We start from the raw sequence: 12,551 nt of genomic DNA on the forward strand, positions 1-12,551 counted from the left end.
GGTCAATTCTGTGCTGTTAATGCTGCAGTATCACTATATTAGCACAGTAACTACAGCTCAACAACTGTAATAAAATGGAACTAAATACTATACATAACAGCTATCCTACTCCAGCATTCTACAAGCCAAGTGAGTGTTCTTGGTTGGCTCAGTGTTTGTATCGAAAGATCAGCTTGCCAATTTGCAGAGCTCCGGGTGTTTGCAAACCATCCACAGTGATTCAATCCTGCCCCATGTGAGATTTTGAATGTTCCCGAAGCTGATTGGCTTTTGCCCTCCAATGCATGACAAAAGTTAAAAACCATCCACCTTGATTCAATCCTGCACCCTGTGTGAGATGTTGATGTTGCAATGCATGCAATGCATGACAAAAGTTTAAAAAAAAAAAAGTTACTTCTTGACCAGGGGAATTTGAATGAGGAGAATTTTGCATCGATTTCCGTGTTGCGTCGCCCAATGCGCTTTTGCGTAGTGTTGCATGAACTACATTTACACATTCATTCCACGTTTGGTCTGAAGCAGCAATAAAAGGTAGATACAGTAGCTGCCATTTGAATTGACTTTTCTTTGTGTCATGCCTATGATGATTTTTTTCCAACAAATTAATAAACAAAAACAAAATTAACATCCTCTATGACTAATGATTCCTTCATTTTTGTCAGGGGTTATATTTCAAATATTTTGAGCATGAATATCCATCAATTTTCACATACCCAAGCATTTTGACGAGCGCTGGGATTCCTCCAGACTTGAAGATAGCCAGCAGCCCCTCTCTGTGATGGGAAAGGTTGTGGAGAGTCCCAGCAGTACAGCGGGCAGTCTCCACATCACTTGTATTTTGCATTGTCCTGACTATAGCAGACACCATCTGAGGGGAGCGCATGATGGCATGACGGGAAGCTTCTTTTTTTGATAGTTGGTGCACCATCACTGCTGCTTTGTTTACGACAACCTCGAAAAAGAAGAAGCATTGTTGATCAGTCGTAACAACGCTTCCCACACCAGGACACATTGTTGAATATAATTACCTGGTCCTCATCATTGAGTAATTTGGTGAGCTCTGGTATGGCTCTGGTTGCAAGCTCCGCATCATCCTGATAGTTGATCAGATTGACCACAGCATGTTTGAGCATTTGTGAAGGCTCTGCTAGTCTCTGGACGTTGGTAGGATTTGCTGTGTCATATTGTGTGGAAGGGATCTGCATACCCTCTTCAAGAGTCTCTGGGAACATTGCTGCACGCACTCGCTGGGCACGGGTCATGGCATACTGACCATCTAAGTCTGCAAGCAATAGAAGAGCATAAAAAAAATCTGTATACATAAGGTACATAAATTGTATATTGTATACATTTACTTTTACTATTATATATGAGCCAATTCACCAAGAGTAGTCACGTTTACAGAGACTTTGTCATTCAACTGAAATCATTGCGTGGTATACACACACACACACACAAATACCTATACAGTCGGCCCCCGGTTTACGAACACCCTTTTTTACGAACATTTCGACTTACGAGCGTGGACTGCGGAGTTTTTTTGTCCCCCACTTACGCACAAACCTTTCGGGTACCCCTCAGTTAAAGAAGGAAAAACCCACAATTCTCACTGAAATCACTTGAAACTTACAATAGTAACAATAAATAAAAATTTATTGAAAATTAAATAATTAAAATCAGCCATCACTTTTGAATTGCTGATTAACATAATTATTTAAAAAAAACAAACTACTGAAACAGGCCTGGACAAAAATGATGGTACCCATAACTTAATATTTTGTTGCACAACCTTTTGAGGCAATCACTGCAATTAAGCGATTTCTGTATTTGTCAATGAGCGTTCTACAGCTGTCAACAGATATTTTGGCCCACTCCTCATGAGCAAACTACTCCAGTTGTCTCAGGTTTGATGGGTGTCTTCTCCAAATGGCATGTTTCAGCTCCTTCCACAGATGTACAATGGGATTCAGATCTGAGCTCATGGAAGGCCACTTTAGAATAGTCCAACGCTTTTCTCTCAGCCATTCTTGGGTGTTTTTGGCTGTGTGTTTTGGATCGTTGTCCTGTTGGAAGACCCATGACCTGCGACTGAGACCAAGCTTTCTGACACTAGCCAGCACATTTCTCTCCAGCATGCCTTGATAAGTCTACAGATTTCATTTTACCTTGCACACATTCAAGACACCCTGTGCCAGATGCAGCAAAGCAGCCCCAAAACATTACTGAGCCTCCTCCATGTTTCACCGTAGGGACAGTGTTCTTTTCTTCGTATGCTTGGTTTTTGAGTCTATGAACATAGAGTTGATGTGCCTTACCAAAAAGCTCCAGTTTGGACTCATCTGTCCAAAGCACATTCTCCCAGAAGCTTTGTGGCTTGTCAACATGCATTTTTTGCAAATTCCAGTCTCGCTTTTTTATGATTTTTTTTCAGCAGTGGTCGTCTCCCATGAAGTCTACTTTGGCTCAAACAACGATGAATGGTGCGATCTGACACTGATGCACCTTGGCCTTGGAGTTCACCTTTAATTTCTTTGGAGGTTGTTCTGGGCTCTTTGGATACAATTCGAACGATCCGTCTCTTCAATTTGTCATCAATTTTCCTCTTGCGGCCATGTCCAGCGAGGTTGGCTACTGTCCCGTGGGTCTTGAACTTCTGAATAATATGAGCCACTGTTGTCACAGGAACTTCAAGCTGTTTAGAGATGGTCTTATAGCCTTTACCTTTAAGATGTTTGTCTATAATTTTTTTTTTCGGATGTCCTGGGACAATTCTCTCCTTCACTTTCTGTTGTCCATGTTCAGTGTGGTACACACCTTTTCACCAAACAGCAGAGTGACTACTTGTCTCCCTTTAAATAGGCAGACTGACTGATTATGAGTTTATGATTATGAGAACACCTGTGATGTCAATTAAAGGACACACATGAGTTTATCATGTCAGTCTGGTCAAATAGTTTTCAATCTTTTATAGAGGTACCATCATTTTTGTCAAGGTCTGTTTCATTGTTTTTTTAAATAATTATGTTAATCAGCAATTCAAAAGTGATGGCAGATTTTGATTATTTAATTTAATAAATTTGTATTAATTGTTACTTTTGTAAGTTTAAAGTGATTTCAATGAGAATTGTGGGTTTTTCCTTCTTTAACTGAGGGGTACCAACAATTTTGTTTATACACATACACACACACACACACACACACACACACACATACACATATATAGACACACACACACACACACACACACATACATATATCCATCTATCCTCTAGAAAATGGATGGATGAGCATTAAAACACTGATAGTAGGTATGGGTTAGAAAGATGGTCTAAGCGCATGTAATACTTCACTCCAACCGCTCAACTCAGAGCTATTGTTCAAGTGTGCTGTTTAGTTACAGTACTTACAGTAGGGCGCACAAAAGGCAGAGTGCTGGAGCATACTGTGCATTATGGACATGATCTGCCAATGAAGCGTCTTTGTATTTTTGCCTTTGGTTCTCATTACTATTAGAGCTAGTGGCGATCTGGTTGAGCCTAACTTTGGACTCATCTGCTAGCTTCCAGTCGATGAATGAGCAGAGATACCTTGCCAAAGCTTCTTGAAGGGGCTTGTCATTAATGGCATTTATCGACAAATTATGTTTGCATTTTCTCAACCTGTTTGGGCAAATCTGACCAATATTATGTTTTTTAATATCTGGACCACCATGTTAAAAACGAGGTCCCGTTAAGAGAATGCTGTCACAAAATACAAACAATCCATAACCATTGGCAGCTCTGTTTAACCCATGGTAGCTCTTGAATTACCTTGGACTTGATCCTGGGAAAAACTTTGATTGAAGCCCTGCTCCCACTCATACATGACCTGGTTGTTGTCAAGATCATCATCTTCGGGATTTCCTTTCCCACTGAGAGAAGGAGCTGTAGTTGTGGCTCCAGAATGGATGCCTGAATCAAGGTAGGACTGTTGCTGCCAGTGGCTGACCGCTGCCTTGCGGTCTGGCTCCATGGCCATGTCAAGCTCCATCAAATCAGCTGAAAGATGACAAGATATGTGAACAGGCAACAAGAAAAAACTTCGTATTATTGAATTGGCACATCAAAATTCAGATAAGAGAGTCATTTTTGGTCATCTACTTTAATCTTTTTACATACAGCCATAAAGAAACGAAAGATTTTATCAACAACATTTAGCTCGTCAGACCCAAATATAGCAATGAAGAAACAATTAACACTCATTTATTTGCTAATAACACAAATGAGTGTTTGCGGGGATTTGTAAAAATAAATGCATTCGTTGTGTGCATGCATTTTAGGTTTCCACTCACCCTGGGAAGCCATGTTCCTTTCCTCAACCCACACAGTCACAGCTTCCTGATCTGAAACGCACAGGAAAGGACTATAAGCCCCAGTGACCTCTCACTTCCTTTCATTCCTGGCTCATTAATGACGACAACACAAACTGCAAAAAACACAAACACTTCATGCAAATTGATTCGCTCTACTGGTTCTTGGTGAAAAAGGAGACTAGGCTATGCCATCTTTCCATCCTAAACCTTGGCATTTACCCATGAGTGAGCTCCACCCAAGAAAATTGCAGTTCATATTCAAGGCCTACACTAAACATGGCATCTAGGTAGCACTTACAGTATGTGAGTAAGGGTGGAAAGTGGCTCACTTGGTGGAAGGAAAATATAGAGTGGGAGAGAAAGGGCGTTCCCTCCTCCACCCCATTTGAAGCACAAACTACACTTTACAAATTAACACTGTAGCATAGACGTTTAGGAAAAAAAACATTACAAGAGTAGGCCTGGCCAATATATCGATTTATTTGATTTTTTTTGTTATGCACAATTTCTAAAAAAAAGTATAATCAAATAAGAAGTAATTGTATTTCCTTCCCTGCTTGCTGGCACGTTGGACTCTTATGAACCTTGGTTACTTCACATTCACGCCAATCAGAAGGCTAGCGCAGCATGGCTACGGCTAAAAAAGCAAACAGTTTGTTTCGAAAAGACAGTTCTATCGTCAGTGATTTGGGAGTTGTTAGGGTTTGCGGCGACAGACGCGGAGCAACTACTGCTGCTATGTTTGTTGTAAACAAACAACTAAAAAACAAACCCGAATAAGTATAGAACATGTCAACCCAAAAAACTGCAGCTAAAAAGCAGCTAACAGGAGCACGTTTGATGAGGCGGCATAACAGAGCAATTACGGAAGCGGCCACGTTGCACCTATACATGTATACATAGTGGAAAAGACTGGAGTGGAATAGTCACATGCAGCAGGATCCTCACTTATAGAAAATAAAAGATTTCTTTAAGCAAATTTGCCAAGCCTTAGGCAAGACTCAAAGATGGCACAGTGTTCCCAACTAAAGGAGGGTTGCCGCAAATAACTGGTTTGCTAGTTAACTAATCACCAACCACAACAGTGGCAGGTCAACTAATCGGCTCTTACAGCATGTATATGCTTTTCTTCTATTACATACCCACATTAGCTCAAGACAGTGCTTCTCAATTCTTTTCTAAGCCCCCCTAGGAAAGAGAAAACCTTTCAGGCTCTCCCCACCAATTTGGCTTGACTATAAACAAGATTATTATCTATAAAAATTGTAAAAGTATACCAAAACCTGTATCCTTTTTAACATTTACAAAAGAAAAACAGCAATATATATCAACTTTTAACAACTGTTTTTTTTTTCTTTTATTTTTACAGTGTTTATACAGGTTACAGCTTAGTCTAAAACTGAAAAAAAAATATAAGGGTACATCAAAGTGTCTGAAACTAAAAAAATAAAATAAAACAAAATTAACAAAAAACAAAGCCTTTTCCCTAGGGTGATGCGTGCCCCCCCGTACAACCCCCCCCCCAATAGTGGGGCCGCCCCACTATTAGAGAAGCACTGGCTTAAGGTATGTAAAGACAAGTTATATAAGCGGCAGAAGGTTTATTTAGTTTTGAACGTATTATTTTACAAACATGCTGTTCATAGCTCTTTGCTCTCCACAAGAACACGGTTATAGCTAGACCTCTGTGTCAAGTCTACTGTACACCAAAGCAGTTATATCGGAGATTTATACTTCACAGAACATTGATGTTGAATGTGAGTCTGTCTTACTGAGCCTATGGCATTAAATGTGTGCGTTTAAATTTTAAAAAATAATTTTTAAAAAATGAAAAAAAAAAAAAGAATAATTTTCTACTACGGATTTAAAGAATGCATTCATTCTAGTAAAACTAGTTTTACTAATTACTAGTAAAACTAGTAAAAATAACCATAAATAAAAAATATAGAAAGGATTTATTTACCTTTAAGTGACATGACGAACTTGTTATGGCTATGTTCCCTAGTGAGGGTAGCCTAGCCTAGCCTTCTTCGTATTTCTTGATTATATCTCCAACTTTGTTTCAACACTAATCATTTTCTTCCTTTTTTCTTTAACATCACTAGCAATCTTGGGACCCATGGCTAACCAATTAAAGTCTGAATTAAGCACTAAAATGCACAATAAATATGGTATTTTAAGCACTCACACGAGAACAAAGCTTTAAAATGCCACCATTTTGAACCGTGACGCTGACGAATAGCAGACCAGTATCTTAGTAAATAAAAACTCGACGGTGACACCCCCACAATTAACGACAAATGATGAAGAGAGGAGGGGAAAAAAACGTCAGAAAAGGCTTTCACTTCAACCTTCCTTATCGTCTTCTGATCGAAGCAGTATTCAAGACATCCACAATCCAAGTAGAAAGGACAATAATGGAATTTTGTTAAAGCATATAGTGTGCGTGCTCTACATTCGCCAGAAACATGACATTACAAGAGTGCTAAGGAGGGGATCCCAGGGAGTAGCAGTGGGTTTGGAGACAAAATGTCCATCTGTGAAGTGCCAGGTAGCAGATAAAAGGAACCGTCGGTGGACAAAGGACTTAAAAAAAATTGGTGTGGTAAATTGTTCAATAATAGCTGAAGGACTTCATCTTGGAAGCAAGCTGATTTCATATAAAAAAAGAGGAAAAAAAAAAGGTACAGTGGGCCCCCATGTTACGAGATTAGTCCATTCTGTGGTTGGGCTCGTAAGGCGAATTCACTGTATGACGGGCAATCGAAACCTATGTTAAATAGATAATGCGTTTAGGACCCCAGGTAAAAACATCAAAATTCATACATATTAAAAATTGGTACCAAAATAGTATAGTAAGTGCAACGTCTATATAGTATACATGTATACAATCAGAAAACATCATGAATATAAAATACAGAAAGGATTTATTTACCTTTGCGTGACGCTTGTCATGCCCATGTTTCCTAATAAGGGCATAGCGAAAGCTTGGGGTAACTAACCAATGTTGACATATTAACGCAGGATTTGTAGATTCAAACTGTGCATTGAAACCAATGGCGAATACAATTCACTTGCTCTGGGGTCCCTCTGAGACTTCTGCATTCACGTAACATCAGTAAAAGGCAACTCTTAATTCAACTGTCATCACCCTAGGGCAGGCATGTCCAAACCCAGTCCTTGAGGGCCGCCTATCCGGCATGTTTTGGAGGTCTCTGTCATCCTAACACACCTGATTCAAATGATCAGCTCATCAGCAAGCTCATCAGCAAGCTCAGCGGAAGCCCGACAACAAACCTGATAATTTGAATCAGCTGCACTGGATGAGGGAAACATCAAAAACATGCAGGATAGGTGGCCCTTGAGGACCGGGTTTGGACATGCCTGCCCTAGGGGATTGGCTGTATTTGTGTTGTTTGGTCTCCATGTGCAGGAGTTTGTATGTAATTGCATTTATTTTCTCTTCCCGTCAATGTGTCCATGCAACACGTTACAACAATGCTGGTCTGCTATTGGTCGGTGTCTCCTCACAGAGATGCTGATCTGCTGTTGGTCGGCCTCACTCGTTTCAAAATGGTAAAGCTTTGTTCTATCGTGAGTGGTTACAAAACCACATTTATAGTGCATTTTACCTCTTAATTAAAACTTGAATGGTTTCACCATGGGTCCCAAGATTGCTAATGATGTTAAAGAGAGAAGTAAGAAGATAATATATACATACACACACACCCGTACACACATTTATATTTATATTTATATTGAGAGAGAGAGAGAGAGAGAGAGAGAGAGAGAGAGCGGGAGAGAGAGATCCTAGCTACGTCGCACCTTGCCTAGTGCATCACAGATTTCTTTTTGCAAAAAAAATAAATAAATAAGCAAGCATTCACGAAGGTCACATATGTGACGTGGAACTACTGCAGTACACATATTTACTTAAATCTTAAATTATTAAACCTTAAACAGTAACCCCTTTCCATCCTTTGGAGTCTTGTGGTAGCCACGGTCATATTAGCGGCGCTGGGAAGTCGAATTTAAGTCAAATCTGTACATGGTCAGACATGATGTCTGATAACAATGAGAGTTTACACTTGAAATATCATTTTATTATTAAATAAATCTAGGTAAGAGATTTCCAATGGTCTGGTGAATGTCTTTGCTCCTCTGCCTTGGAGGAGCAACAGCCTGTGTGTTTAACGAATGAAAACGACCAACCGGCATGTCCAGGTGTCTATAACAAGCTGGAGTAGACTAGAACAACTTCACGGTTTTCACCAATCGTGGAGAGTTCCACTCTCAATTAACCGCAAAAAATTAGGGACCACTGCATATAAAGGATGTGATGGAACACTTTTTTTTTTTTTATTACAATCTTATTGAAATGTATGATGGGGTTTTAAAATTAATAACTGTCTAAATAATACACACTGGGGCTTTAAAAAGTAAGGACACCACTTTATGATCTATTTTGATAACATTTGCCAGAGTTCACTGCCTTTTTTAAAGCACATTAGTTTTTCTGACATCAACAAAGTCATCTCCTCATAACCAATCTGACCAACTAATGTCTTGTTATCAAAATAGTCCTAATTTCCAAATGAAGATAAACTTCACATATCCACAACACCCAATCACAGCTGCAAAACAAACAATCCACAAGACCAAATCTTAGCTGCAAAAGAAACAATCTCAAGTCAGGCTGTTGGTATGTTAGTTCATTCCTCACAACCAGAATTTAAGTCGCTGTTCACACGCTACCTCAAACTTGAGAAAATAGAACTCACTTACCCCAAACACCCTCTTGTAATTGCAGCCATATGAGCGATACAAGACTATACAAATCAAAGGACATCACTTACACCAGTGAAAAAGTGGACCTTTGCATCCAGCTTTCAAAGAAAGCCTCCAAAATATAGTCTTCAATTGACAGCAAACAAATAGCAGCTTTGCCCTCAACTAGAACGGCCTGAATCTTGAACCAAATCAAGGAAGTACAAGCTTCAGGAGATTTAAAAAAAAAAAAAAAAAAAAAAAGTGACATCTAGAATTCAAGGGTGGTCTACAGTAGAAGCCATAAAACATCACTACCCCCAATTTTACCCTAGACCTAATCATACTGCATTGAAAGCCTTTCCAAGAGGTCTTAAAAAAAAGAAGTAATCATTTGCAGCATGTTTAAATGACAAACAACATGTTCAAAACAACAAACCAGTATATTGAGAGAACTAATTCCACCGCTGTCAAGCCAATGCTATCAACAGTAGGCAGACTAACGTTTGGCAGAATTCACCTAACTTGATCACTTTGTATTTCAAATGTATTAAATAATCAATTGTTTAGCTCCCTTTATTTGTTAATCAGCATGTACGATATTAGCAGCTAAAGTTGAAAAGGCTTAAAGTTGTGCAATAAAGTGTGTAACAGACAGTTCTGAATAAAGGCATGAGGTGGCAAGCCAATGACCCCCCGCCGCGCGCAAAAAAAAATAACACGATTGTTACCAAAGCCGAGTGAACATGCCATAAGAGGCGTGAAAAGTGAGAATATTTAGCCAAAAACAACTTCAATATTGTACATCCAGTCAACAAGCTGCTTTTGATAAAAGAGCAGAAGGTGGAATGTTAGCGAAGCAATGTGCAGGGTCAGCAGCCTCACTGCTGGCTGCCATCTTACCATACAAAAACTCAATGGCTGCAGCCTCTGCATCCTCAGGTAGCAGTCTAGTATGGGATATTGGACAGCACGGGAAAACCAGACAACTATACACAATATTTTCTGCAACAATATTATCATGTTCTGAAGTCAGTTAATTTTAAAACATTTCTTCACACACTACTTTTTGCCTGGTAAGCGACAATGCAGGGCATCCTTTTAAGTATTTTCAAACCCGCGACAGAATAATTCGACTAGAATTTATCTAGTGTCAAAAATACAAACTTAATACAGTTAATCATATCGACATTAAAAGAAAATCTATGAGGACGACGTTTGATTTGGGGTAATTTTGACTACCCTCATTGAATTCGCTTGTTCATCTAATCCAGCCCCGCCGCAATTTACGTCATTCAACAAAATGCTACCTTATCAAAAGTCGCTTGTTTTGTTAATATTTGTGGAAACGTCTGATAATTCTTGAAACATTTTGTTCGGACAAGCATCAAAATCAAGTCAGTTAACAACGGAAGGGAGCCGAGCCGCATTGGTAACTTTGTCCACACTGCGCGCAGCCGCCGCTCTCCCACAGATGCCGGCTGCTCCGACTTTGTTGCCCAAACGCTCCTGACTCGAATTTCACACTTAAGCTCCACCTCGTCTTCCTCCCAAAGCAACAACGACTGGGAGGCATGTACGGTGCTTTGTTTAAAAAAAAAAAAAAAAACACGAAAACGCAACCTATTAAATGGCCAATATGTCGAAATGAAATATGAAAGGTTTCGCTCCCATCGACAATAATTCATGTTCAAATACGGGCACGGCAGTAAAATAAACGCAAATGTTTGGTTAAACTTCTTTTGTGGATCGTGTAACTTTGTTTGCCCGCTAAGAAGAAACCATGTCCAAGCATGGATTGAGCAGTTCGGTCCTATCAAATCGCATACGAGGCGACAACGGCAGCAAACAATAAAAAAATGACAAATAATAATACTAAATAAATAGTACAATATATATATCCAAAAGCCACTAAAGGGGCATGTGGCCAATATCTACGCGCTCACTAGATTGCTAAACGGGGGCTATGGTAACAACCAAAACCAACGTTACGATTTAGGTTACGTTCACATGGTCTTCTGGAATTCCTTTCTAAGTACGTCAAAATTTCAACGACTTCATGTAAAGAGCGTCGACAATGCCGTCGTTAAATAGTCATCATCCGTGCGAGGTGGTGCCCGCTGTCCCAAAAGAAAGCCAAGAATTGCAGATGCAGAATCCTGACCGGCTTGTGTTGGAAAAAATTCCGGTCGTCTCTCAGTGAGAGACGTACATGATCAGTGTAGTTTATCGTTGTTGCTTACCCGTGTAAAAACTCGGAAAATCCTTCCACTTAAATTAAGATGAACAAAAACTCTATATATGTAAAAATTCAATGAAATTGCGTCGCCAAAATTCAGCGGGAGCCCAGTGCGCTCCCCCCGAAATACACTGATGTAGGTTTGTCCAAAAGGCTGCTGACTAGCAAACTTAAGATGGCGGCGGGTTTATATAGACCGCAGAACACCTCACGGTGGCTAGGTATCCTGCAGTTTGCTTAGATAGAATAGAAACTCAATCGGTAACTCAGTCAATTTCACAACTTAACAGAGCTATAGTAATAATACCGCAAAATATGTACTGTATAAATTTTGAAATCACCCAAAATTATGACCGAAACCAGCAAAAACTATAAGCCCTACAACGCGAGTATGAATACATAGTTAAATCAAGTTCCGGCAAAGAGTATAGAGGAGAAAGAAAGGAAACGACGTGAGTCCCTTCCTAAATCAAGCTATTCAAAATCTGTTGAAAATGGCATTTTCTATTTTTTTTTAAGAAACCCACTGTTTAGTTATGACGCGTTAGGTTTTTCCATTGTACACAACTGTCGTTTTTACGTATGCACCAAAGTTTTTAAGTTATTTACTTTTTTCAGTTTATTCAGACTTTGATTCTTAAACATTTCCATTCAAAAAGGTCTTCCAAGAATCCTTTCAAAATTTTCTCAAAGTCGTCTACTGCGCACATATTTAGTTGTCTTATTTAGTCATTAAGTTGGAGGGAGGTGGGGGCATGAAGTGAACACTTGAGAACACGTGCCTTAATGAGATCAAAAGCAATAAAACCCACCACTGAAATTAACCTTTTTTTTTTTAAATATAATTTTCATCCAAAAGATTTGTTTGTTCTTCATGACAATTACATCTCTATTTTTATTTGTCTTTTGTCTAAAAAGCAAGCAGACACAATATGTTCACAACCTTTTTTCAATTATGATCCCCACCCCTCGTCCAAGTACAAACCAGATTCGGTTGAAGTTGGGAAATTGTGTAAAATGTAAATGTAAAAAACCCAAAATCCAACGATTTGAAAATCCTTCTCAACCCATATTCAATTGAATACACTGCAAAGACAACATATTTCATGTTCAAACTGATAAACTTTATTGTTTTTTGCCAAGTAATAATTAACTTAGAATTTCATGGCTGCAACACGTCCAGTAAGTTGGGAA

The 12,551-nt window shown here is 39.2% G+C and overlaps 1 protein-coding gene across 1 annotated transcript in view; it reads right to left on the bottom strand.

Annotated features, from left to right (window-relative positions):
* The window catches only part of LOC148425824 (catenin beta-1), a 30,675-nt gene extending 19,162 nt beyond the window's left edge, over positions 1-11,513 (bottom strand). Inside the window, exons 1-5 of the mRNA XM_088409780.1 lie at positions 11,362-11,513; positions 4,331-4,381; positions 3,810-4,037; positions 1,029-1,282; positions 714-952 (exon numbers count right to left, since the gene is read on the bottom strand). Of these exons, the coding sequence (XP_088265906.1) occupies positions 714-952; positions 1,029-1,282; positions 3,810-4,037; positions 4,331-4,343 (734 nt within the window). The 5' untranslated portion in view covers positions 4,344-4,381; positions 11,362-11,513. The remainder of the gene's footprint in view (positions 1-713; positions 953-1,028; positions 1,283-3,809; positions 4,038-4,330; positions 4,382-11,361) is intronic.
* Between the last annotated feature and the right edge of the window lie 1,038 nt (positions 11,514-12,551).

Source organism: Hippichthys cyanospilos, chromosome 3, assembly GCF_059441005.1.
Source record: "Hippichthys cyanospilos isolate Australia breed blue-spotted pipefish chromosome 3, RoL_Hcya_1.0, whole genome shotgun sequence".
NCBI lineage: Eukaryota > Metazoa > Chordata > Actinopteri > Syngnathiformes > Syngnathidae > Hippichthys > Hippichthys cyanospilos.